At 44.6% G+C, this 27,729-nt stretch overlaps 1 protein-coding gene across 2 annotated transcripts in view; it reads left to right on the plus strand.

Annotated features, from left to right (window-relative positions):
• LOC135394429 (ABC transporter G family member 20-like) overlaps window positions 1–27,729 on the plus strand; it is a 383,626-nt gene that overhangs the window by 245,285 nt on the left and 110,612 nt on the right. For both annotated transcript variants that reach the window (XM_064625169.1, XM_064625170.1), the window contains exons 6-7: window positions 8,181–8,274; window positions 12,685–12,783. In XM_064625169.1, coding sequence (XP_064481239.1) covers window positions 8,181–8,274; window positions 12,685–12,783 — 193 coding nt within the window. The remainder of the gene's footprint in view (window positions 1–8,180; window positions 8,275–12,684; window positions 12,784–27,729) is intronic.

The raw sequence follows: 27,729 nt of genomic DNA on the forward strand, positions 1-27,729 counted from the left end.
GATACTGTCAACACGACATATTTCAATGTCGGAGAAGTATCGAAACACTGAGATATTTGTCTTGCGTGTGAACGAGACAACCTTCGTCTTTGCGCTGTTAATTTTGAGACCGTTGGCACTGCACCATGACAGTATATTGGATATATCTGCCTGTAGCTGTAAGCAGTCGGAAACCGAAGAGATCACTTTCATTAATTTGAAATCATCCGCATACTGAAGTAGAGTAGAATGTTTGAGGCAGGATGACATGTCATTCACAAAAATATTAAAAAGCAGGGGACCTAGGTTGGATCCCTGAGGAACCCCAGATGTGGGGACATATGCATCTGAGTACGCGCCCGAGACAAAAACAGAACAGGAACGTTGACTTAGGTATGACTCGAAGAATGCAACAAGCGGGTCAGAAACACCGGATGTACGTAGCTTATCTAGTAGGACGCCGTGACTCATTAAATCGAAAGCTTTTGATACATCGAAGTAGACAACATCAATCTGACCGCGAGCACTGACGACAGGGGCAACAGAGGACATGAAGGATACCAAATTTGTTACCGTAGATCTGCCTGTCATGAAGCCATGTTGAGAGTCAACGAGCTTGCGTTTGAAGAACGACGACAAGTGCGTATATATGATGTGCTCAAACGCTTTGGAAGGCGCACATAGAATACTGATCGGTCTGTAGTTGGTCGCAATGTGCAGGTCTCCTGACTTGTGGATAGGAATCACAACGGATGACTTCCAGTGACTAGGGAAATTATTGCATCTCAGTGACAAGTTATAAATAAACGATAGTACAGGTGTAACAATATCAGAGTAAGCTTTCAGAAAAACAGCTGGAATTCCATCGGGGCCGGGTGTTGTTGTGGGTTTCAACCTGCGGATCGCGTCGCTTACATCACTCTCAGTGATAACAAATGTGGGCAAATCATCAGTGTACGGTGCGGTCTTGAAATCAGCGGAAGCAGTAGTGTTACTGGTACCGTCGTACACCGAACTAAACTGCGCAGCAAACATCTTTGCAACGGTTGGAGGGTCAGAATACAAGGCGTGACCGTCACTGAGAGAAGGCGACATGACCGGACCGCGTTTCTGAAGTTTGTGCCACTTCCAGAAGTTACGAGGATTATCATTTACATTCGCTTCGACGGTGCTCAAGTGCAACCTGCGGTCGTGCACAACGGCGTTTTTGAAACGTGCGCGAAAAGTAACAAATTGTTCGTAGTCAGCCGCGTTCCCATGTTTTTTATACCTCCTGTGAAAATACTTTTTCTTACTGAGATAGCGACGCGATTCAGGGGAAAACCAGTGTGGATACTTTGAACGACCAGGTGTATACTGCGGAACATACTCAGTAATGCTGTCAACAAAAATTTCGGTAAAGCGAGATACGGCGTCGTTGGGGTCAGAACAGCTAAGTACAGACGAGAAATCACATGAATCAAGATGATGATAGAGGCCGACATAGTCGCCTCTATTGAGAGCCAACCTGGAGGACTGGGGACGCGTGACATCGGCCCGTACGTGTGGGAGTACAATGGACAGAGGGGGATGATAACCATCAATAGGAACGATAGGCGAGAGCGCGCGCTCGACAGAGGCACTGAAGTTTGAAAAACATAAGTCCAGCGTGTAACCGTCCTTGTTAGGGACATTATTCAGTTGCACGAGCTGATGAAAGTGAGCGAAGTCAAGAAGTGAATGGCAGAAACGGACTGAGCAGGAGCTATTCGCTGTTACGTTATTGCTAATAAAGTCGACACCAGGAGCATTGAAGTCACCCAAAATTAATATTTTACATTGCAGTCGAATTAATTTTTCTCCCAGAAGTAGGAAGTACCTTTCAAGGGCATCTGGGCTAAATCCAGGGTGAAAGTAGTGCACGCCTATTAGTATCCGGTCATTGCCACTGAGGATGAGCTCAACCCAAACACAATCGGGCACTAGCTCAAGATCGGAACGACGGCGACAGCTATAACGGGACCGCACAGCAATAAGCGAACCGCCACCCCTTTGGGCTTGCGTCTCACAACGGTCGGACCTAAAGACAGTGTAATATTCTGGAAAACACGAGGAACTTGGTATGCCTGGCCACAGCCACGTCTCAGTCAAACAAAGGACATCAAAATCAAGATCAATGACATTGTGGAGGCACTCAACGTTTTTCGTACGAAGGCCGCGGACATTCTGATAATATACGGTGCAGTCAAACACATTATTACTATCGTTATACAGGTACTGCATCGTGTTGAGGGGATGTGGCTGCATCATCGCGGGGAGCCGCTTGAATCATGGTAGGTCGGAGAACGCCAGAAAATTCACGGAATAGACAGTCGCTTGGCCAGACGTTCTCATCTAGCAACTTCATGATGTCGGCGTCACTGCAAGTAACGTGGAATGACGCATAGGCCGGGCTGCGGGTAATCAACTTGGTGCACACGGGAGACACTACACCTACACTGTCTCGCAAGTAGGACGCGACGTCTTCAGGACTAGTCGACGGGCACAGACGGGTGACAAAGACCGCTTTACCTTTGTGTGCGCTGGCTGGGGACGCGGCCTTGAGTAGCGAGGCGGTGGCCTTCCCCAGTGTGACCTCCTTCCTTTCACGTTGGCGGGTCATATTGGGATGTACAGAAAAATGGCCGACAGGAGGAATAGACGGCACTGAAGGAGGCCTCAATGGCGGAAAATGCTGCGGGCGACCGAAATCGTCGTTCCAGGCTGAAGCACTGGCTTCGGGCAGGACTCGACGGTCCTCAGATGCGGCGGGTTGTCTCGACATCAACTTCGGTGGTTTAGAGGAAGGCACTGAACTCCCTTGAGGTAAGGTGACTTGCATTGCCGGGGGCAGCTTGCCGATTTCACGCCGGACACCGTTCAGCTGTATAGTGGTCGCCGCGAATCCTTCAGTCATAGCTTTCTTGAGCGTGCGATTCTCTTCGCGCAGGGAGATCACTTCATCGGTCAGGAAAGACACCTGTTTTTGTAGATCCAACAGCAAGGTGCGAAGATCGTCATCAGCGGCAGAACCTTTCGGGGTCGGGGGATTCTTAACCCTAACGTCGGAAGCCGATGTAGAGCAAGTTTCGCAGACATATGGTGCGTTACCGGCGGACAGTTCTTCATATTCGGTGCTCAGAAGGTTTAAACATGTTACATGAAAACACAGTGCACATTCGGAACAACGCAGGGACTGTTGCTTACTGGGAATCCTCTCAGAGCAAACAGCGCATGATTCCAACCTGGGCGCCATCTTGGAACGGCCTTGTCGGTAAGCGGCAAAACGACATGTAAACAAAGTCACATGACCTCAAAATGACGTTTTCTATGACGTGCGACCAGGACAAGATGGCAGTTTTGCCAAAAGCACCCGCTTGAGGGTAGTTACAACAATGGCGGGTTTGTGTCACCCCTGTGCCGTGCCCCGAGCCGCCGACGAGGGCGGTTCCGCCAGAGGAGGCACAGTAAGCGGGTTTCGCCGCCGCGAAAATAGTGTCGCCGCTGTCATTTCCCGCCAAATTCCGGCTATTTACTTTCCATTGGCTCCGGTCCCCCACGTGACCTTTCTCGATCATGATTGGCTGAGGCTCATTTAACCGGTGGATTCTCCCGCGTTCGTTTCTCCGAGGCGCCGACCCGTCTGACCGTTGTGTAGCGGGCGTCTACGTACGTATGTGAGCAGACGGTGATTTCGTTTCGTGGATTTCGAAGATGTTCGATCCATGGTCGAACGCCTGAATGAAAGGTAAGCAGACAAACGTATGATGCATGTCAGTGATCAGACGTTTAATACTGTCGCCTAATTGTGTGCATGGAGGTACGCCTTACGCGTCCCGCGTATACACGCGTCCCGTATTACATCGCTTTCTGCCGGTTATTAGTCATGATCTGGTAGATGATTATGCATGGCGTTACTTGTTGCGTTTTGTTGCGCTATTTGAATGTGTCTGATGTTTAATAGAATGGTGTGCATGAAAAGGAAAACAGCGTGCATCGCGTACGCCGGGCTCCTCGAATTTTGTCATTCGGTGCGTAACGATAGCATGTCTTACATAGCGTATTCAGCAACGTTGCCTGTGCTCGGGTTTACCATATCATTAACAGGTTCCTTTTCTTTTTTCTTTCATTCAGACGCCGACAGCTGTTCGTTGCCTTGCGATCCGCGAGCATGTGGCCCCTGTCACCTGAAAATTCTACAGTTGTGCTGGGATGAAGCGGATGGCTTCTGCGACTCATCACGTGCTATGTATGTGTGTAATAATATCTACTTTGTCCAAACCTAATAGGTTCCCTTAAGGATTGTATAATATATGATAGTCACACTTTCTGTTGCTCGGCACTATTTATTCTTTATTTATTCTGCAGTATTCTGTAATAATCGTGTAGATTTACTTGCATTCAAATGTTGCTTCTTGCTTATATGTTTACCGTGTCAATAAATTTGTACATGTGAATTCCTTCGTCTTCCGGATCTTCATTTTCTGCTTCTCGATAATATTAGCAGATGGCCTGGCGAAGAGCTCGGAACAGGGGGGAGGGAGAGAGAATTCGAGTGAGAGGGTGTGGAGAGGGCACGCGGTGCACATGCGCAGTTCGATCAGCCAGCGCGCGCATTTTGGCGCCGTTTTCCGGCTACTTTGTCGTGATTCGTTACGGATGATCACGTGGTCAAGGGGGGCGGTGGTTTTCGTGGCGAAACTGTGGAAGCTGCAGCTGCACTCCACTGGTTCCGCAGAGTGGAGGTTTGATACCAGTTTGAGGGCGGCACTAGTGTGGAGCGCGTTTGGTGCAACGCTCAGAAACTGGAACCGAGCTCAACTAGCTCTGCGAGCTCGGTTCTGCGTAAAGCGTCGTTGGTGCAACCGGGGGTATGTCATCCACTTTGACGAAAGACTTCCGTTTCAAGGAAAGGATACGAAAAGATAGTGATCCCCACGAATAATATCGGCATCTATTTGCGCTGCACAATAAAATATATCGCTTTTGTATTATCTTATCTGACCTCGAGAGCGCCCTGTTTGCTGGAAGAACGAGTATAGCCCCAGGTTCATCTATATAGAACTTTCAAGATATTACAAAAATTGATGTAATTAAATTTGTTTTATTTAAAAAAAGATTATTTCCTCTTGTGTTCGTGTCGTTCTTGTCGTCCGTGTCCCATGGTCTTCCAGGGTCTCTGCTGTTCACAATTAATTACATACATCTATCGGCACTTGTAGTTATAATCCCGCAATCGCAATGATGTTGGTCACGTCTCAGACTTTTTATAATGCAACTTGTAATTTGATTGTAGTCGTATTGTAGCAATATCTTCTTTGATTAAATGTGGTGTTATAGATTTTATTTCCTCTTGTGTTCGTGTCGTTCTTGTCGTTCGTGTCCCATGGTCTTCCAGGGTCTCTGCTGTTCACAATTAATTACATACATCTATCGGCACTTGTAGTTATAATCCCGCAATCGCAATGATGTTGGTCACGTCTCAGACTTTTTATAATACAACTTGTAATTTTGATTGTAGTCGTATTGTAGCAATATCTTCTTTGATTAAATGTAGTGTTATAGATTTTATTTCCTCTTGTGTCATTCATGTGCCATGGTCTTCCATGGATTCAAGTATGGTTGTTGATATTAAAATGTACCTTTTTCAGATTGTCCAATGTGGCCTCAGTATTGTATGTATTATTGAAAGTAGAATATTAAATGAGATTCTGTTTCAGATTATTGTTGCTATAATGGAAGTATGATTGTTGATATTGTCACGAAGCGAAATGGGCCGGCGAGTCGTCGAATAAACAGCAAACGGTTTATTAGACTACTTGTTAGCAAAAGCACAAGAGTGATAGCTCTCTGAACACAACTGAGTCCAAAGAATGAATGAATGAATGCTCCAGCCTGGAGCGCACAAGCATTTAAGCGTCGCGCCGAAAAGTCTAGAAACAGCACGCGCAGCAGGCGATGTGTCTGGAAGCTTCTTTCTTCTTCTTCAGCATGCACCGGGATGAGATGTACCGTTTCGTGCCTGACCTGGAAGTTTCTCGAAGATGATTCGTGGCAATATTAAAATGTGTCTCTTTCAGATTATCCAGTGCGGCCGCAGTATTGAACGTATTATTGAATGCGAATGTAGTTCATATAATAAGTCATCGTTCAGGTCATTGGTGCGGGGCTCCGTAATTGAACAATTGGTAAGCAATGTGATGAATGTTGATATTATGTTTTCTTTCAGAATCTAAGGACTGGATATAGCGAATACATTATGTATATTCTTTACGTGTACTGTCCTGTGTTTTTATTTCTTCTGTTACAGGTGGTGAAGGTTTTTCGGCTGGGTTTTTCTCCTTCACCTGATTGGCATCACAATTGGCATTATAATTGGCACAGTTCCCAGCACTATTGGCTTTAATAAATATATTTCAACTTGTGGTTTTTGTGTATGACTCTTCTTTGCATGTCTATGCATGTTATAATCGCGCGGACAACCCTCCGCACACGGGCCGCGTTAAAAAATTCGCGAACGGACCAGACACGACGGTGGCGCAGCCCTGGCTGGGGTGCCGGCGTTTCTCATTGCCGTAGTTTCTCAACCTAACAGTACTACTCAAGTCCTCGAACTCTCGAGCAGTTCTAATAGTGGAGCTCTTAATTTGACGTACTATTTCTGGTCTGGTGAAGCAGAGGGCAGAACACTACAAATTAGAAGGGTATTTAGTATCTGCGAATTGTATAAGCAGGCTATGTACCATTGAAAACTGTCGTCTTCAGATTCCCGGAATGACTCATCAGGTACTGCCACCAGTGGTGAAGATATCATATCAAGCACCTGCAAGGAATGCAGAAGTTCAAATTTTAAACAAAACAAGCACTTGTCCCACCTGTGAGCATGAGGGTATATGGACAATAGGTGTTGAAATCATCACTGGAGAAAGGTTGAGAGGTGTTGACGGTAAATCATGCTTTTACTTTCGATTACCACTTTCTTGTCAGTCAGGATGGAAGCCTGTGTCGCTGATATAAATGAAGAATACAGTCAGTATCTCGCACACAATTTATCTCACCTCTGCATTTTGTCTCTCACAATTTATCTCACCTCTCCAATTTATCTCTCACAATTTATCTCACATTCTCCTGCAAGAGCTCGGGGCTCCCTTGTTCAATAAGGGGGGAAGGGGGATGTTCCGTTTGGTACATTACGTAGCGTAGGCATTACAAAAATCAATTTGAATTTGAAATGAACTATATCTATAATATATGTATTATTCCTGTGTATCGGTAAATACACACCTCGTGTGCACTGGTGTTTGCATTGTCAGACGTCGCAAAGCGAAACACTGGTGTCGGGACTGCGGCCCGTTTGAGGCGTTTTCGACCGTCCGCTGCTATGGGTTGAACAAATACGGCATGGATCACGAATGTCTTGACCAAGCGCTTGCAACCACTTACATTTCCGCGCATTATCCGTTGGAATCTTGTGGTACACAACGTCCCTTGTCGAAAGAGCACATTTGCTGGATCCCCGAACATTACAGTAGATACCTAGCATCCCTCTCAGGTGAAGTTCTGTTCAATTTCAGCAGGAAATGAACTTTTTACATACAGAACCCTCGCCAGACACAATTCACGCCGTGCGATATGGTTGGGAGAGCAAAGAGAGGGCGCTGAAAGTATTTTGGGATACTGCTTCTTCGATATTCTCAGAATTGTCTCAGTAATTCTTGTGATTCTTAAAGTACTGTTTATCAGTAATTAGTAACCGGTCATAAGTTCATCGTGTAATACTTAGGTATCACGTGGCTGGAGTACTCCGATCATGACTTTTATAGCTGTTGCAGGGCGCTACCTATCGTCCGATTTATTTTTCTAATTTATGCTGTGTAATAATTAACGTGCTTTGAGCGCTCTGTGTGCAGCATCACACAGACAAACACTACCAGGTCGCATACAAACAGTGGGGTCATATTTCACTTTACCGTTCCTTTAAGCATACTCAGTGTTGTATTGTGCCCTGCACCAGGTGATGATACCAACACTATGTAGTCTACCTAAGGAACAATTTTGATGCACTTGACACACCGCTGTCTAATGCTATGTTCATCTGTGTTATGCCCGTGTGTTAATTCTTTAATGTCATCACGCCGAAATATCTCATCTCACAATTCTTGGATTTTGTCTTCTGTATGCAGGATATGGAGGTACTTCGTCAATGTTCAGCGCACGGAACATACGACAATACTTGTGACAACACACTTCATCGAGGAAATAGAGAGAGCCTCGGTTGTAAGTTATTGTAATGCCACTAAGTGCGCAGTGTTTGTTATAAAACGGCATGGTCTACGATTCTACAACTTCATGGTAATCACCACGACATTGCTATTCCTCACTATGGCCTGAGTTGCTTGTGCGCCATAAAAACTTCAATCATCATCATCATCACGACGACATTAACACGGCATACTCGCAGTCCAATTCCTCTTCGAATCTCAACATAATGCACATGCGCATCAAAAATAAGTAAACACTGTATCGCTGCATAACACCAAGTTGAGAGACGACGCTAACACTGCCATCTACCGCCTCGAACATTTTCAATTTGTTTCTCTGTACTAAAGTATTCACCCTGTGAAACATGAAGTTGAAAATCGTTCTATATTAACCACGGCCGTGAACGGCGGCTGCTACGACCCGCCTGCGAGCAGACTTGTGCCCGTTACCAAAAAATAGGAACTAAATACCGTTACCCGTTACTTCAGAAAAAAGTAACTAAATACGTTACTCGTTACCAACATACAAAAGTAACGAGTTCTCGTTACTCACAGGTAACGAGTTACTTTTTCGTTACCGCCGCATAGTTAAAGGAGCCAACAAACATGCCGTCACTTGCCTTCAACTCATTATTAATGAGAAATTGCACTTCACAAGAAGCTGATACTCGAAATTTACATCAGTGATCTTCGTTCTCTTTCGTGTGATGACATCTGCTGCCGAGGTGGGGGTGATCGGAGGTTATGCAAACACGAGAAAAGACACGGGTTTTCGTGCCACCGATCACCAACGGTTCCCAAAAACAGACGAGGGGCTGCGTCATAATTTAGGGCTCTCAGAAGCTTAGCAAAGACAAGAAAAGGCTACAAGTCGAAACGTGTTTTTTGTAGCCATAGCACAATTGGTACCCATCCTTGGGAAGCAGTGGTGGTCGGAGATTACGGAAACAAGAGAAAAGACAAGGGCCTTCGTTTAACACGATTCAGCACGTCATCACATCCAACGAGAGACTGCAATAGTACTTTGAGTCACACGTGATCGTGGGTCACGCATGTCCACGCATTGCGCCACACGGAGTGCCGAAATGTGCTCCCCCGCGCTGAACAAAAGGAACGAGTAACGTCAGTAACGAGTTACCAATTTTTGTAACTGATTCCGTTACTATTACCATTTTTTAAAAAGTAACTGAATCGTTACTTCGTTACCAAAAAAAGTAACCGTTACCAAGTAACGAGTTACTTGTAACGAGTTAGGCACAACTCTGCCTGCGAGGCGTGTTGGCCGTGACATCATACACAGAAGATGTTGCAGATTCGTGGACGGGCTTTTGCGAGCTAATTAAAAAAATTGCAAGCAAGCTTGCAAAACATCACCCTGAAATATGTTTTAATGGGAGCTGCTGCGTACGGAACAATTCTTAGTCGCTGAGTGCGTCGCATAATCTCTTCCTCCATCACTGACAATTTGCGTTTCGTCGTATTTCTACTGATTTCTACTGACGACGTCGTTGTTGTCCAAACCGAAACCATGCATCCACGTGGTCCCGCGGGGTGTGTGCTCCAGGTCGTTCACAATTAGCTGAGAGGACTGGACGTTGATGACGTAAGCCAGCTTCGAAGGGATGTGTCCTGCGGTCACGTCCCGCTATTTTTTGCGTGGTAACCGCGCCTCCGGTGCGCTGAATACGAACAAAATCTATGTGTGTATGATAGTGAGGGATCATGAAAACCGTTTCCGGCCGAGTACTCCCACGGGTCAGTGTAACGATCTGCAACGGTCCCAGGAGGCGGCAACGAAGAGTAAGGAACTGTAGAACAGCTCAGAGAACTTGGGACCGTGCGCTACCGGCATCGAACTCCGGATCACTTCGTCGCTCGTGCCTTGCACACGTGCGCCCTCTTTTATTTCTTCTGTGGCAACACATCGCACAACATTACATCCCTTCCCCCCATACCTAACACATAGATAGGTTCAAACACAAAATGAAAACTACCCAACAGTCTTTACGGCTGATACCGGTCAACTGGTCGTCGTGGACGAGTAGACCGCCGCAGAACGGGCGGTGATGGTGCCGCCATAGCCGCTTGCGATGGTCCAGCATTAGCAATTGCGTCTGGGAGTGGACGGACGTTGTCCCGCCCAGGACTCAACGCGGCAGGTACCGCAGGAGGGGGAATCAGGTCCGCGGTTGGTGACGCAGGCATGGATGGCGCCGCCCGGACAGGACTTCCAGGAGGATTCTGCGAAGTGCTGTTGTTTTGTGGTTCCCTTACGAAGTCGGAATGTCTATGCCAGGTGCTACCATCGGAGAGCCGCAGGTTCACAGACGACGAACTTGCCCTGTGGGAAACTTCACCTGGAACCCAGTTTGGTCCTGGTCTGAAATTCCGAGCATAGACTGTATCCCCTGGCAACAACTCTGGGCTATTCCTAGCCTGCTGATCGTGCCATATCTTCTGTTTCAGCTGCTGATAGGCCACGTTTTGCCGCAAGGCGGGGCGAAGACAGTCCAACGCCTTTTTTTAGCTTCCTCCCCATGAGCAGTTCGGCTGGTGTCCGTCCAGTAACCGCATGTGGTTGGGTGCGGTAGTGCAACAAAAACCTGGCGACCTGCGTCTTGAAGTCCCCCGTAGTACTTTTCTTCAGCTTAATAGGAAAAAAAATAGCCGAAGCTCTTTGGCTGCACGTATAGCATATGTCTGTAACTCAAACATCGCCATGCCAGTACTGGACAGCTGTTTCGGCCTTCTTGGACCTCATCAGCAGTACGCAGGCAGGCAACGTTTGAGTGGACGCCATCCACTCAAACGTTGCCTGCCTGCGTACTGCTGATGAGGTCCAAGAAGGCCGAAACAGCTGTCCAGTACTGCCATGGCGATGTTTGAGTTACAGACATATGCTATACGTGCAGCCAAAGAGCTTCGGCTATTTTTTTTCCTATTATACTTCACTGGCTTTGCACTGGGCTTTCAGTGAGTGAGTTATCTCACCCTGACGGGAGGAATCACGTGTTACGTGACCTTCTGACGCCATCAACTCAAACGTTGCCTGCCTGCGTACTGCTGATGAGGTCCAAGAAGGCCGAAACAGCTGTCCAGTACTGGCATGGCGATGTTTGAGTTACAGACATTTTCTTCAGCTTGGCCTTTACCGTCTGTACTACCCTTTCCGCCGCGCCATTTGATGCAGGGTGATATGGTGGAATGAGCAGCTGTCTGATGTTTTTCCGCTTAAGGAAAGCACTGTACTCACTGCTCACAAATGCCGGCCCGTTGTCTGAGACCAAGGTATCCGGCAGGCCATGCGTCGCAAAGATGTCGCGTAAACACACGATCGTTGTGGTCGCCGATGATGACGTCACTGGTATGACCTCAACCCACTTGGAAAAAGCATCGACCAACACCAAGAAATAGTGTCCCTTGAACGGTCCTCCGAAGTCGATGTGGAGTCTGGACCACGGCTTTTCTGGGTACGGCCACGAAGTCATCACGACGCGCCTAGGCATGTTCTGCTGTTGCTGGCACACGCTACAACCTCGAACGGTTTCGGCTACGTCGTTGTCCAGTCCCGGCCACCACACATGACTTCGCCTTTTCAATTCCGGGGTGTCCTTCATGTAGGACTTGCAGTACCGCCGCGCGGAGCTCCTGGGGAATGACCACTCTGGCTCCAAACAGTAGGCATCCATCATGCAAGCTGAGATCCTGGGAACGAGCTCTGTATGGAATGAAACATGCGTCCATTGGGAGCGAGATCCCATGCCTTACGGCTTCTCGCACGCTGTGAAGGTGGTGTCCCTCGTTGTCGCTTCCCGCACAACGGTTGGTGACAGAATGTCCGAATGTGCCCTTTCCAGCATGAATATTTCCGCAGGGCGGTCAATTTCCTGGGGCTTGGTTTCCAAGGGAATTTCCAACTGTTTCGCGGAAATCATTTCATGGTTCCTTCAATATTGTTTGCCTCATTTGGCTACAAGTCTTTTTTTGTAGACAGGCGCTTGTGCGAGTAGAAGGTGACACAATTACAGTGGGCATGGTCAAATACATGATGTGCACGCTAGCGTACCTCGCACAGGAAGTGCCCCCTTGTTAAGTCTCATCCAAGTAGACGAGAAGACGTCAACGAAGGCGCACAACACGAATTCTATTGTGATTTTCGCTCTTTTGGCACCATCTCATCATCGTCTCTTTATGTGTATGTGTACCTTTCGCAACAGATGCTATCCTACCACATACGCATGCTCACCTCATTCGCCACACTGAGCATGACTGAGCATTCTCACGAGTGAGTTTTGCTCAAGTTCATCTCTTCGTTTGCACACTCATGCTCACGAGCGAATTTTACTCATCTCCTCATTGGCTCATTCATGCTAGTAAGTGTGTTTCCTACAGCAAACAGGTGAGCTATTAATGCACTTTTCTGCAGGTCGGAGTTATGAAGGACGGAAAGCTTTGGTGCGAGCGATCTCCACATGAGTTGAAGCACATCTATAAGAAGTCGTCACTCTCAGAGGCATATCTGAGTGTAAGCTCCTTTTCCCGTCCGTAATGTGTCAGTCAACAGTGTATCAACGCAATGGAGGATTATTGGCACTCTAAAATGAGCTAATCTGTGTGACAATTACAATTGACCACCAATCATTCTTAAAGGGGTTTTGACATAGATGGTCCATCACAACATGCACGCATTGTACTGCGTGCCATATTATTGACATTAGAATTTTTCGTTGCTTCCGGCGTCGATCATTTACCTGCTCATCCGTACCTTTACGGTTCACATTGATGAAAACTGCCATCTCACTGCGCAAGTTTGACTTTCGATGGACCTATGCCGAATGACTCAAACGAAAAGCAGTTAAAACCGCAGACGTTATCTTGGTGGTGAGTTAATACTCCAACCAATTCCCCACTTCAGTGTTGTTCTTATGCGTAATCGAATTAAGTTGAGGCACCTCACCCTCCATTCTGACTCAGAGGCAAGTAGGACTCTCGAATTCGCGGAAGCTAGCAAGATATGGGGTGACACCGCCAATAGTCCTGGCGGTTACCGTAGTACAGGGAGCATCCTAATAAAGACTACTGAGGGATGCTCGCATGTTTTCTGTGATGGGTAGTCGCCTTGGACTACCCAAATCCCAGAGCAAGAGGGTTGGCACACCCCTCCCCCTCCTATACCACCATAATATCTCCCCTCCCTCTTTCACCCTCCCCCTTTTCTCCCTCCCCTTTGTGCAACGAGCCATCCCTTCAGAGCAGACTGTATGCATCTTCCCCCTGTTGCATATGCCTTGCTAACTGAGCTTTTTGGGCTTAGGGGTCATGGAAGTTTTTATATTTCTCTTTTTGCTTTTTAAAACAGTCGCGCACATTGCCTGCTATAGGGAAGTGCGCGAAACAAAGAAAAGGAAGAACAGACAATGAAACAAATAAAGTTAAACATACGCAGTGCTACACAATCGCGCGCGTCTATTTTTCGTAATAAATTACGAGTGTTATTAAATTAAAAATTAATTACTTGTCGCCATAGCTGGGCATTTTGGGCCGCGGAACTCAGGATCACAATCATCTGATAAGGCGTCAGCTCAGCCGCAAGCTACGAACTCACGTGAAGGTCGACATGGCGTATAGCTGACCTCCATCATGTTACCTATTAGAGCAGTCACCAGATAACAGCACACCTGTGACCAGAGATCGGCAAAATAACCCATGCTCTGGTCGTACGTGTGATATTATCCCGTGAGTGTGCTAATATGCGGCATGATCGAGCTCAGCGATACGCTATGTCGACCTTCACGTGAGTTCTTCAGCCGGGCCATGCTTGTCCTGTCGTGGAAGCGTTCGAGTAAACACTTAATCACATAATCGACGTAGAAATTGACGTTAAAAAAAAAAAAACATCAGAAAGAAAGATGATGACTTCAACTGAAGACACGCGCTACCTCTGAAGAAGAAAACTACTATTTGTGATGTCAGCAGCACAGGTAACTCGACGTGGTGTGATTCAGACAAATGCACTTTTCCAGATGTTCTGTATTTACATGACTTCGTATCCAAAACATACTACTAGTCATATTTATTTATTGATTTATATTACCCCAAGGGCCCTTACGGGCATTACATGGGGGGTGGGAATAAACAGTTACATTTGCAGTATAGTTACATACATATAGTTACAGTGGAAAAAGAGTAAATACAGCATATAAAATACAAGTAAAATACAGTGAACATTTGCATGATGAGAGAAAAAAAAGAAAGAAAAGAAAAGAGGACTTACAACACGAACAGACTTAATACACTTTGCAAGGAATCTAAAAAAAGAGAAAACAAAAGAGAAAAAGACACAAACAAATAAAAGAGAAAAACAAAAACAAAACAAAAATCAGTGTAGCGGGCTTATAATGTTCAAAAATGACTGGGGGTCGTTCGTGGTAGCTATATGTGTTCTGGGAGATCATTCCAAATTACTATGGTGGAACAAAAGAATGACTTCGAGAATGCGTTTGTGTTACAGTGGAGAGGCGTGATTTCATTAGTATCATTAGGTCTAGACAGGGGATATATCGGCACGAACGATTAGCGATTGATCTGTGGGAATGGTATGGAAGAATGGGTGAAAGAGGGACAACTTTGAAATGGTGCGACGATGTGCTAGGGTCGAAAGGTTAAGACCAGCTTTCAGTGCAGTTGTGGTGCAGTAATTGTTGAATATGAATCGTATTGCCCTGCTTTGGATGCGTCCAAGATTATCGATGAGGGTTGTTTGAGCGGGATCCCATATTGCGGAGACGTATTGCAGTTTTGGGCGAGTGAGAGTGAGATATGCTAAATGTTTTAAGAGAGGAGGTGCCTGCTTCAATGTTCGATGGATAAAGCAAAGTGAGCGATTAGCGTTCGAGATTATGTAGTCAATGTGTGTATTCCATGTCGTGTTTGCTGAAAGATGACCGCCAAGATATTTGTAAGGATATGCTCGTGGCAGAATGAAGTTATCGATTGTGTAAGGAAATGAGGGAAGGGTGCAGAGTCGTTGTCGTGAGAAGGAGACAATGTTACATTTGTTGATGTTCAAGGGCATTTGCCATACTGCGCACCATTCCTGTATTAGTGTGAAGTAATTTTGTAATGTTGAGTGGCCCTGAGGAGAAGCGATTTTACGATAAACGATGCAATCGTCTGTGAAGAGTCGGACGGTTGATGTTAGGCCACTATGTAAGTCATTGATATAGATGAGGAACAGCAGAGGTCCGAGAACAGAGCTCTGCGGTATGCCAGATGTTACTGGGATTTCGGGAGAGTGGAAATTGTTACACGAGACGAAGAGCGACTGTTTTGTAAGAAATGCTTCTATCCACCGGAGAACATGATAATCCCGATTTAGAATGGAGAGTTTATATAGAAGTTTGCTATGTGGGACCATGTCGAATGCTTTTCGGATATCTAAGGATGCAGCGTCCGTTCTAGAGTTATCCGCATGAAAAAGAATATCATGGACAAAACAAGCTAGCTGCGTTTCAGAAGAGAAGTTTTTCCTGAATCCATGTTGCAAGGGGTAGAAGAAATTATTTTGTTCAAGAAATTTAATGATGTTGGAGTATATAAAATGCTCAAAAATTTTACATGATATGGAGATAATAGAAATCGGACGGTAGTTTTGTGCAAGCTGCGTGTCACCTGACTTGTCACCTGTGTACTGCGATGACCATGGCTGTGTTCCAGTCATTCGGCAGGGCGGACAGATGAAGAGATTGTTTCAATATGCAACACTGGATCTCACTTGACATTAGTCTAGTGTTGTATCTTGGAGTTAATTCCGTCTGGCCCAGCAGATGATGACAGTTTTATGTTTTCGATTATTTTAGAAATGCCATGTGAATTAATATCGATGTGGGGCATTGAAGTAGTAAGAGGTATTTCATTTTCATTTTCATTGATTTCATTCTACACAAAATATATCACAAACTAGAGACCATAGACATGGAGGAGCCAGAGGGAAAACACCAGGTTGAAGGCTCCTCCCTGAATAGTGCGTTAAACATAATAAGAGCACAAATCATAATACATGAAATTAACACAGTCCAGGAAAGAAAAAATAAATAAATAAATAAAGAATGGTGCACCATACATGACAGAAGGCACAAGGATCAGCAACTGTTAATTAAAAATACATTTCTTACTTGTTTTCTAAAAGATGAATAAGAACATACATTTTTTATTTCAGGCGGCAACAGGTTCCAATTACAAACACCACGTAACAAAAACGACAGCCTGCCATAATTTGTACTGATCTTTGGTATATTTAACATTCCACCTGCTCCAGCCGTAGTACGCGAGCTTGAATTCAAATTGCAAAAAATTATCTTAGGCACGGTTAGATCAAGTTTTAAAATACGATAGGTCAAACCTAGAACGCCATATGTTATTATGTCCTGGACACTGAGTATATGAGTATCACGATATGAAACATGGGATAAATAAGGCAAATCAAAGATAATCCTGATGACACGGTTTTGTAAGACTTCCAGGACACGTAAGTGGGTCTTATAAGTGATGCCCCACACCGAAGAACAATATGAAAAATGGGAATGTATGAAAGCATAATATAAATTAAGTAATACGGATGTAGGAAAAAACTGACGTCATTTCACAAGTACACTAATGCCATAAGAAACCCTTCGAGCAATAGGAAGGGAGTTGCCTCAGGACAGAAGCTGCCGATATTTCGAAAGAGACTGTTCTTCTTCTGGGCACCGTCCTCATCATTGGCATGGTATTTAAAGGGTTAGGTGTGACGTGTTTAAAGGATGAGGACGGTACCCAGAAGAAGAACACTCTCTGTTCGAAATATCTGCGGCTTCTGTCCTGAGGCAACTCCGTTCCTACATCTCTACCGGTTCGCTGGATTTCTACCCATCTACCTTCGAGCAATATGTTTGATATGTGATACGAAACGTAAGTTTTCATCAATTACTACACCTAAAAAACTGACAAAACTTCTTGACAAAACTGCAATGGAGAACCTAACAGCGATAGTGATGTGGGCGGAACTGTATTTCGATTGGGAGAGTGAAATATCATAGTCACTGTTTTACTGGCATTTAACTGTAACCTATTGCAACGGCACCAATAGACCAATTTCTTAATATCATCTTGCATTTTAACTGATACATCAGAAATATCCTTGCCAGTTAGGGTCGTGTCGTCAGCATACAAGTAAACATCTGAATAAACTATGTGCGCATAAAGATCGTTGATGAAAAGTAAAAATAACAGCGGACCTAGAGTAGACCCTTGACACTCCCACGTTACAAATTGATGGTAATGAGGAAACATCCTGATATCTAACAACTTGAGATCTATCCTGAAGGTAACTTTTAATTAAGTTAAACGCAGGGCCAACAATTCCGTAACTAACTAATTTTTTAAATAGAATGTCGTGGTTAACACAGTTGAACGCATTGGAAAAGTCAACGAACAAGGAAAGAGCGATGCCTCCTTGGTCAATAGATTGTTTTATGCATTCAGTAAATGAGAGAAGAGCAATCTCTGTAGAATATCCACTCCGAAAACCGATCTGGCTGGGGCACAAGATATTAAACTTCTCAATGTAGCTCATTAAACGCCTGTGTAATAATCTTTCAAGTATTTTACTTACAGGAGGAATAATTGATATCGACCTATAGTTATTAATAGCTGAAGAATCGCCCTTTTTGTATACCGGGACAATGATAGCACGCTTAAGTGATCTGGGGAATTCACCACCCTTGAATGCAAGATTTGCGATATGAGACAGCGCCGGTGAAATCATGTCCTTAACCAGTTTCAGCCTCGAAGCAGGTATTCCATCATAACCAGGGGACGTGGAGCGCAAGGATGATATGATAATAGCTACTTCAGATGGAGAAGTGGGTTGCAGAAAAAATGACTGTGGGAGACAAGGCGGCAACGGAGCAGGAGGAGTGTCGTCGTTGTCAATTAGTACGTTGCTAAAGAAATCACTGAAAGCGCCAGCAATATCAGAACGATTTTTCAAAACAGCGTTATTATAAGTGATGTAGTCAATACGTCGATTAACGACGTCCCTGTTAAGAAATTTGTTTACAACTCTCCATTTATCCTTTACAGTTGCGCAGGACGACAATTGAGCTTCATAGTAACGATATTTAGCATGACGAAGTGTCAGCAACAAGTGTTTAGAATAAAGCCGATATCTTTGTGCAAGCGCGACATTAAACGGCTGTCTTTTTAGTTTTTTCCCGAGATTATGTTTCTTTTTAATGCATTTCAAAATGTTAAGGGTAATCCAAGGAGAAACAGGGCCGACATAGTTGTTTCGTGAAATGGACGTTACAGAACTTGAAGCAATGGCCGCAATGATATTCGCAGAAAACAAATCATACGCTTGGTTAACACATGTGGAATTTAGGACTGGAGTCCAATCCAACCGACCTATACTCTGAACGAAATTATTGGCATTGAAACATGCAGATCTAGTGCGTTTCTCAGAATGGCGAAAATTGAGTTTTAGTACAGCCCTAACCGGATAGTGGTCCGAGATATCAACCTGTAAGACTTCAGCATTAGATAAATTGCTGTTCCTTAACCAAATATGATCTAACAACGTTGATGTCTCAGAAGTTACTCGAGTGGGTGTTTTAATTGGACAATCAAAACCATAACTAGCAAGACAGGTCGTAAAGGACAGCGAAGGCAAACAAGACTCATCGAGTATATTAATGTTAAAGTCGCCAGTAAGGACGACAGATTTATTTTCACAGCTGATACGATGCATCACCTGTTCAATGATAGATAAAAATTCATAAACTGAACCGGAGGGGGGCGATAGATAAGACCAACAACAACATTTTTTTGAGCATCGGAAAAAGAACATTTATCAATCTCGATCCATATGCTTTCACAAACAGTCGCGTCTTCTCTAACAGAGTAATGCAACTACGGAGCAATAAACAATTCAACACCGCCCCCATTGCAGGTACCTCCACTAGCATCACGGCAAACAAATTCATACCTAAAATTATGATACTGGTACAAAGATACCTCACTACTCTTCAACCACGTTTCGCTTATTTCGCTATCAAAGAATACTTGTGATCGGCGGCACAAAGAAATGAGATTATGTCGTCAAAATGCCTTCTTAGGCTTCTAGCATTAAAATGAACAAATGAAAAACTCATGTCATCAATCAAGCGTTATATATATTTACATTCTTACTATCTTGGCAAGATCTGCCTCACATCTAATGCGGAGTACACGGCTGTCAGTTGTGTGCCTGACTTTAATCTGACATTGATCAGTCCATACGAATCTCCAACAGTTAGACCTGGCGGATTCACGTGCTTTTGCAAACAGTCTTTTGTTGGCAGGGGTCAGATGGTCATTAACATAAATTGGATGCCTATCATTAGAACTTAGTCCTAGGTCGTTAGCGACTAGCCTAGGCTTTTTTGCTTTCTTCTGGAACTCATTCTTTTTGAGGCGTGACCACAAAACGGACGATTATATTCTTCTCATTCTCCATATTGTAAACTGGGACTCTGTGTACAGCATCAATGTCAGTATCATCAATCCGCAGATTAATCTTATCACCAATGGCCTGAATGATTTTCACACAATCTTCGCCCTGGGTCACAGGGATGCCCTTCACCTCGATGTTATTAAGCCTGGAATATTGCTCGAGTTCACATACTCTCTGCGAAAGTTGAGCGTTAGCCTTCCTTAGGTTGGCATTTGCTTGAAGCACAGCTTCAATCTTTTTTTGCGACTCGTTAAACTTTTCGTTCATAAATGAGATACTTTTTGTCACTTCCTCCATCTGTGCTCATTAATACCTGAAGACAATTCAGCTATAGGATGTCACGCTTCCTCGCGAACGCAGGAGCCTCTCCAGCAAGGAAAACGCAATTGTAAAAGGCGGTCACTTGGCCTATTTGTATTATAACGCATTACTCTGCTCTCTTTTGATCACAATAATGCTCGTTGCCTAGTCAATGTCATCTGCATTTTTTAGATACTGTAGATTTGTCGGTCACCTCGAAACTACAACAAGAAAAAAGTTATAAGATCACGATTTTGTGTTGTTTGAGTCTGATTTGCGATTTTCTGGCGACTCTCTGTTGTTGTCATCTCTCAAAATGTGTCTATCAACATCCATCAAAATAAGCACAATTTCAGACAACGAAAAAAGGGAAAATATTGTTCTGCGTTCCTGTCTTTTATTTTCCATACTTAGCTAACGCCATAGTGGATCAAATAAATCCCTATTGCAGCCTAATGCCGCGTGTTTTTCGACAGCCGTACTCTTGGCTTTTCTTTTCGCCTGTGGAGAGGGTGCTAGCAGGTGTGCTGTCTTACCAGCGTTCTTCTGAAGATTTACAATCTTGATCCAGCCGTACATGCTCGCGCTTTCAGCAGACTGCTTGGGACTGTGTTGTTCGCTATCGCGTCTTTTTTTCATTCGTACATCTTTGTTTCTGTAGGTGTGAAGAAAAGTTTATTGACTGGTTGATAAGCAACTGCGTGCACCACGTAAAAGTCAGTTGTGTACCATCGATTGCTAGTACGTATGTGTCGAATAAATACGAAGAAGCACGATGAACATTTGATTTACACATCAGAGTTCGTGATGTTTTCATGTTGGGAAAAACTTCGCATGGCTGCATATGCGATCACAATGTCCTCCTTTTAACGTTGAAGCAAAAAAAAAAAAAAAACGGGGGCAATTCAAACCACCTTACTCAACCTGTGACGCAACATTTGCGTCAGCTGGATCGGGTCGTCTGGATCACTGATCTCGATTGTAAAAGGCTGGATCGCGGATGGGGAGCGCGAGCGTGAGGAAACCGGCCGCCATCTTACTGTACCCACAACAGTCGCCGCAGCGATCATGGCAACTTTTTGCAATTACGGTCGTACCAACCGTACTGGCATGGATACAGGGCCTAAATTTCTACAGGTGAGTAATTCTTTATCAAGGAATAAATAGGCGTCCATCCTATATATTTAGTTGACCATTATGAAGTGTTTTTTGTTCAAAACGAGCACTGGATGCAGGTTGCTTGATCGCTCTTCCGAGGTTCAATCGAGCACACTTGCATGTTACCTGGTGGCAAATACAGTTTGAGTGCATAATGTGCTTGAAAGAACATGTTATAGTACACTGGTAGTGTTGTCATCAATATATGTGCGAGCACTCGAGCGCTTTTTTGCATGCATTGCTAGCATGGTACACGGTGTTCTCTACGGAAGCGAGTGCACATTCATTTCTTTGAATTACCTTCGCGCACAAGTTCGGTATTACGTCGTAATTAGACCAAGATTGTCACCTTTTTTCATGTATTGGTATTGTTTTGTGCCTTGGTTTGATTTGTGACACAGAATGCTACGTGACGGTGGTGTGGCGGGACTTGGATAACGCCTTGTGTCTCACCTGTATCGTCAGCTTGTTACGATAATAATAATTTGTAGCGTGCCGTGCTATTTGGGGCAGTTTTTAAGGCAAAAGTGGTGTCTCGTCAATACAGGTTTCGTCATGTGGACTACCCAGTGAATAATCTGTGCAGTGTGATACGACTGGGTGTACAGATAAGTATCAAGCTCTTCATCCACTGGTTTCTACTTTACAGGAAGGAACCACCTCAGTGCACGCACTGTGGTTAGCCTCTCTCAAATTTGCACATTTTCATACATGTTGACATCAGAAACACACCTGAGGCTCCTTCACCCAGCAATATAATAATTATAATTATTTTTAGAAGAGTTCCCCATATTCTTTTTAGAATAGGTTTTAATCTTTTCAATTTTTAGAAGATACAGGGATTGTAAGCCATGTTTTAAACTGATGTTTTAACATTTGTCCAATGCATTTATTAAACAACATTCATTTTTAACTGGTTGCACCCAAACCAGTGTTCTGATGTATTATTGCCTTTGTTGTCGATGCACCATAAAAATTGGAATAATCATCAATGCAGGTTACTTCACAACTGCATCGACATACTCAAGAAATGGGTGCAGAACCTGCGTAATGCCCACAAACTTTGACTACCACAGCACCTCCAGAAAGTAAAAGCATATGTGTCACATGGGATTTTTAAAGGCATTCACAGTATATAATACCTTGTGTGAACTGTTGTAGATCTAAGCAGCCTCTACAGTACACTCTCAGAAATTAAAACATGTCAAGGAACTGTGATAATCGTTTCAGTTAATAGGCATGCACATATATGCTATAAGAAGAAATTTATTTATTGAGGATGCATTTCTCTGGTACTGATGTTATTTACATCTACCGTTGATCACATTAAATTTAAAATTCAGCATATATGAGAAAATATCAGGAGGGAAGTTGCTATTCTTTGCTCATTCCAACCTAAAATTGAGTGCTACAAATTTAGAGAGTGTACCTGTCCATTGTCATCCCTAAAATATATATTGTCATTGTAGGAAGGTCACAAAACAATAAATGTAGTCTTTTGCGACCTCCCTGCACGTTCATTGTATCCTGAAATGCATAAGTGCAAGAAATAAATGTTGAACTTGAAAAATGTATACTCTCTTTACTCATCATCAGTGATCTTCTTTACAAAAGCATATCGTGTTAGACTTTTTTGTTTACGCTTCACAGACAGGATACACGAGGTCCAAAATGACAAAAGCACAACTGTTTCAAGCTCCAAATCGTTCTGTTGCAATTTGCAGACCATATGTGTGTAGTGCAAGAGGGCCCCTGCACATCAAAGGGTAAGATGGGGGTCATTAATGAAAGCGGTTCCTATGAGAGACTTCGATGCTGAAGAAAATTGTGCAAACTGCGGAAAGTGCCATAGAAGATCTCCAGAAAGCGTGTCTGGTCTCACAACGGTGCCCCTTTTAGATGACGATGATACTGATTGGTGTTTCAGATGTGGAGCTGCATTTTTTGTAACGTGCTCCACATAACAAGCATGACAAAGCCAGTGCTGGATGGACATTCAGTTTGGCACAACCGCGCCTGCAAATACGCAGAACAAATGAAGGAAGCAACAAACAAACATAGAAGGGCTGTACTTCAAAAAGAGGTAAGTCCTGTGTCTCAAGCAGGTGTCACCATTTCCTAAGTAAGTTAATTGATTAAGCTTACATCACTACCTGACTAACTGTTCTAACGAGCGCGAACGAATTGCGTGAAGTAATTATTTGAGCTGCTTGGCGGTGTGTCCATATGTGCGAGGCATGGCACCCATGTCGTTCACTAAAAGACTCTTTCTGCGGCGATGCTTGATATAAATCATACTAAACGCATACACGGCTAAAACAACGGCTGAGAGTCTACAGAACGATATCTTTCTGTCATGCGAGTATATCTTTTCCCGGACCGTTCGTGACGGAAAACTTTTTGTCCAGAACGCAGCACAGGATATTATATACATGGTTGTTGTTAACCTCACATCGTTCCTTATTGAAATATTGGCTGGGAAACGTGCTGTAGTACAATTCCCAGCGCTGCACTGCAGTGACAGTCTAGTTTCGGAATGCAAAACATAACGTTATTAAGAATCGAAAAGCAGGGCACCTGCGAAACACTGTTAGGGTACATCAGTATACTGGCACCTTACAAAATCGCGTGACGACAAACAATGATCAACGCCTGTAGCGCAATAAATACTCACAATCTCTGTTGCCTCCCATTGTTTCCAATGGGCACACACAGCGTTTTAGGGCCCACCAACATGGCGGCCCGAATGCGTACCTCTCTCCCATGAGCCCCTCTCCCATACGCGATCCAGCCTTTATACATAGAGATCAGTGGTCTGGATCTTTGGACGTCGTTCCCGATTTCCGTTCTTAGCTCACCTCGCGTCATAGAGTCCACACCTAACATGCGTGACACACGCTGTTCGAGTTCGAGTTCGACACTTAAACGTGTCCTCTTGTCTCTTGGATGACATCTTCTTCCCAGTACGTGAGATCAGAAACGTGACATCTCCTAGCCTGTAGCGCTGATGAATTTTCTTCTATCCTTTAACATATATTTTAACCCATCCCATGTTGCGTCGCATTTGTTTGTTCGCCGATGATGCAGGTTGTCTAAGGCACAATTTTTCATTTCTAGTCCTTGGCTAGAAAACCGTCCTAGTCAGCGCTGCTGCATGTGGCTCATCGCGGCGTGATGCGAAAAAAAAAAACATGTATATACGGGGTCACGCTCTCCTGTCCGTACCCCTTGCATTTGGTTTCCAGATCTAGAAACATAGTTAGAATGTTTAACGTCTCCTGACGCAGATCTTTCCCAGCAGTATCTTGCTCAAATTCTTTTACCACACTTTTGAAAAGATCTCTTAACAACTGTGCTCGTTCATCTCTGGTGTCCGAGGAGAGGACTAGGGTCACAAGGCGTGGTAGATTCTCAAGAAGTAAATCGACATTCTTTCCTGTTAATGATGTGAATTTAGCAACTTCCATTTTGCTGTCAGTGAGCAGTCTGACGTTCGCGCGAGATCCCTTTATAATGTCCACCAGCTTTCTCACGGATGTGTTATATATTACTTGCATATTCTCATACAGATTATGGATTACCGTTCTAGCAATTATTCGTTCTACGGCATACAGGTAGTCTGAAGACATATAGGAAAGCCCATCTGTTCGTACTCCCGTCGCAGACTCCCAGAATTCTCAGCCGCAGAGCTGTACGGGCACAAGAGCTCTTGCATACAAGAACAATAGCAAGAACGCGCGCAGAGCGAATAAGCTTTGGTAACGTCCTAGCATACTTCCTACTAAAGACAAGACCGCAGTGCTATCATCTCCAGTCGATATCTTGATGAACAAGGAATGATTTCGTTGAATGAAGTATGGAAGGAAAAAAAAGCCGCTAAAATCAAACAAAACAATAAGTCAGTCGTTACTTTTGTGCACGGGTTTCGTTGATAGCTGCTGTAATCGCTGTTATGACTCGTTCATCATAGATCAACAACTTGTCAACCATTTGTCAACTAGCCATTTTGGGCATCTCGCCGGGCTCGGGCAGCCATCTTAGCTCACCTTCAAGCTGCCCATTCTTTGAGGATTTGCGAGCCTAACCAAGGTCGTCTTCTGAGAACCAACTCCGCGTCGGCCTGGTTTCCCCGACCAGCGGCTACTTAAGCGGCCATGTGTGGCCCACTTTTTGTCACTTTCACTCTTGCTGTACAGTATGTAAAATACACGTTCACTTTCGTCCTGCTTTTGGCTGTTGTCTACATTCCTGCCTGGGTGTTGGGGACCGGCGATGCTACTAACTGGAGGGTTCGCAACAACTGGTGCCAGCGGCGGAATGGGATCCACAGTTTCAAGATGCAGATGGTGAGCGGATTTGACTTTACTGTTACTTGGTCAGGATCAGGACTAGATTTGTGGGCATTCAAATCTATCTGGTGGAAGCCTTTCGGATTGTACTAGTGTTTTGGAGTAGTCCGTCAAAGGTGCCGTAGGACGGTATAGTCAAGTGGATAATCGCATCATGGATCTGACACAATTTCGAAGGATAGACCTAATTCAGGTGTGTAAGGAATTCGAAATTTCGGTAGGCAATGCGGCCAGGAAAGCGCAAGTCATAGAGGCGATTGTAAATGCCGAACTAGACCAGAACGATGTGACGGAAACCCTCAACGAGTTAGAAAGGAAACGACAGGAAGAGAAAGAGAAAGAAAAGCAGAAAAAGGAATCGCAGGCTCTAGAGGTGGAAAGGTTAAAGCTAGAACTAGAACTTCGCAGAGAAACGGCGAGCGCTTCGCATGCAAGGCTGCCAGTCGCAAGGTCAGAGAACGTAGACATGTCCAGGCTTTTACAACCTTTCAAGATTGGCCAGGACATTGGTCTGTTTCTGGTCAATTTTGAGCGCGCATGCGAGAGGGAGGGCTACGCTGAAGAGAGTTGGCCGCCAGGCTTATGACAGTAATTCCCTGCGAGGCGGCCGATACTATAGCACGTCTTTCGGCCGAAGACGCGAAAAGCTACGAAAAGGTGAAACAGGGTCTGCTCAAACGGTTTCGCTTATCCGCTGAGGCTTTCAGGCTGAAGTTCCGCGACGGTGAAGGCAGAAACACTAGTAGCTTTGCCGAACGTGGGTTTGACATTAAGGCAAACCTACGTGAATGGATGAAAAGTGCCGAAGCTTTCGGTAATGCCGATAAAGTCCTTGAAGTGATTGCGCTCGAGCAGTTCTTTCAGGAAATTCCTGAAAATATTCAAAATTGGATACGCGACAAGTCTGGGGTTGCTACAATAGAAGCAGCCGCCGACTTAGCAGATGAGTACGTCTCTGTAAGGGGAATGGACATAAAGGAGTCCACGAAGAAAAATAGGTCAGGCCCCGTAAACGGGAAAGCGCGCGAGCAAAAGGCGAACGAGGAGAACCCGAAGAATGGCCAGGCTAGAGGGGATCAGAAAAGAAAAGAAGGGCGCGACGACAAGGAGAAAGTAAAAGTTTTTGAGAAAAAACAGCCCGTCGGTGTGTCACAAATGCAAATGCGAAGGTCATATTGCGATAGGTTGCAGGAATACTCGTGAGTAGTCAAATTTTGTAGCCCACCTAGCAGTGCCTATCTAGCAAAACAATTGCTAGATACGCTAGCTAGCGTATTTAGCATCAACAAACAAGACCGCCCCCGTCCCCGCCCCATCCCGCTCTTGCGAATGTTAATTAGGGCTAAACCACGTGAGCGCCAGCCCACATATACCGACCTCACTGTATCATCTGAGGAATTAACCACGTGGGCACCAGCCCACTTTCACGACTCTATCTGGTAAGCCATCCCTGCAACATGCCTTTCTTAATATTATAATTAGGTGCACGCCCTACTGTGTTGGAGTAAACCACGTCAGAGTGATACCGACCTCACTGTGTCATCTGAGGAATTAACCACGTGGGCACCAGCCCCCCCATATCGTAAGCCAGCCTCCAGCAAGTCCCTCGCACGCGCAACACGCGCTTCTTATTATAATTAGGTTGCATGCACACCTACTATGTAAATAACTAAGACTGGGCACACGCCTCAGTCTTATAAAAACGGTGCATGCAAACGGAGATTAGTCAGAACAATAAAAAATGGCAGACCAGTTCTACATCAATTTACTCTCAAACGCGGTTGAACCAGCCCACGAAGCTGTCGTTATACTTCTTAATAAGTTTACCTCCACCCTCTCGCAGATTTTAAACCTGACCAGTTGTGGCTGACCACGTGGGGGCACCAACCCCTTTGCTTGCCTGTAGGATGCACTCACTGAATGTCATCTTAATTGTGTAGTTCCATCAGAATGATATACCTCTTGTTTTAAACAAACTACGTTAACAATGAATAATTAGCTTAGTTATGAAATCAGAAATGTGCCATAACCGTTCATCCATCTAAGGATCTTAGTGAAAAAAAATAATAATAATAAGATTACGAAGATTAATTTTTTATGGATAGTTGCACAATTCTTACTCGATCCTGCA

Source organism: Ornithodoros turicata, chromosome 5 (genome assembly GCF_037126465.1).
Source record: "Ornithodoros turicata isolate Travis chromosome 5, ASM3712646v1, whole genome shotgun sequence".
Lineage (NCBI taxonomy): Eukaryota > Metazoa > Arthropoda > Arachnida > Ixodida > Argasidae > Ornithodoros > Ornithodoros turicata.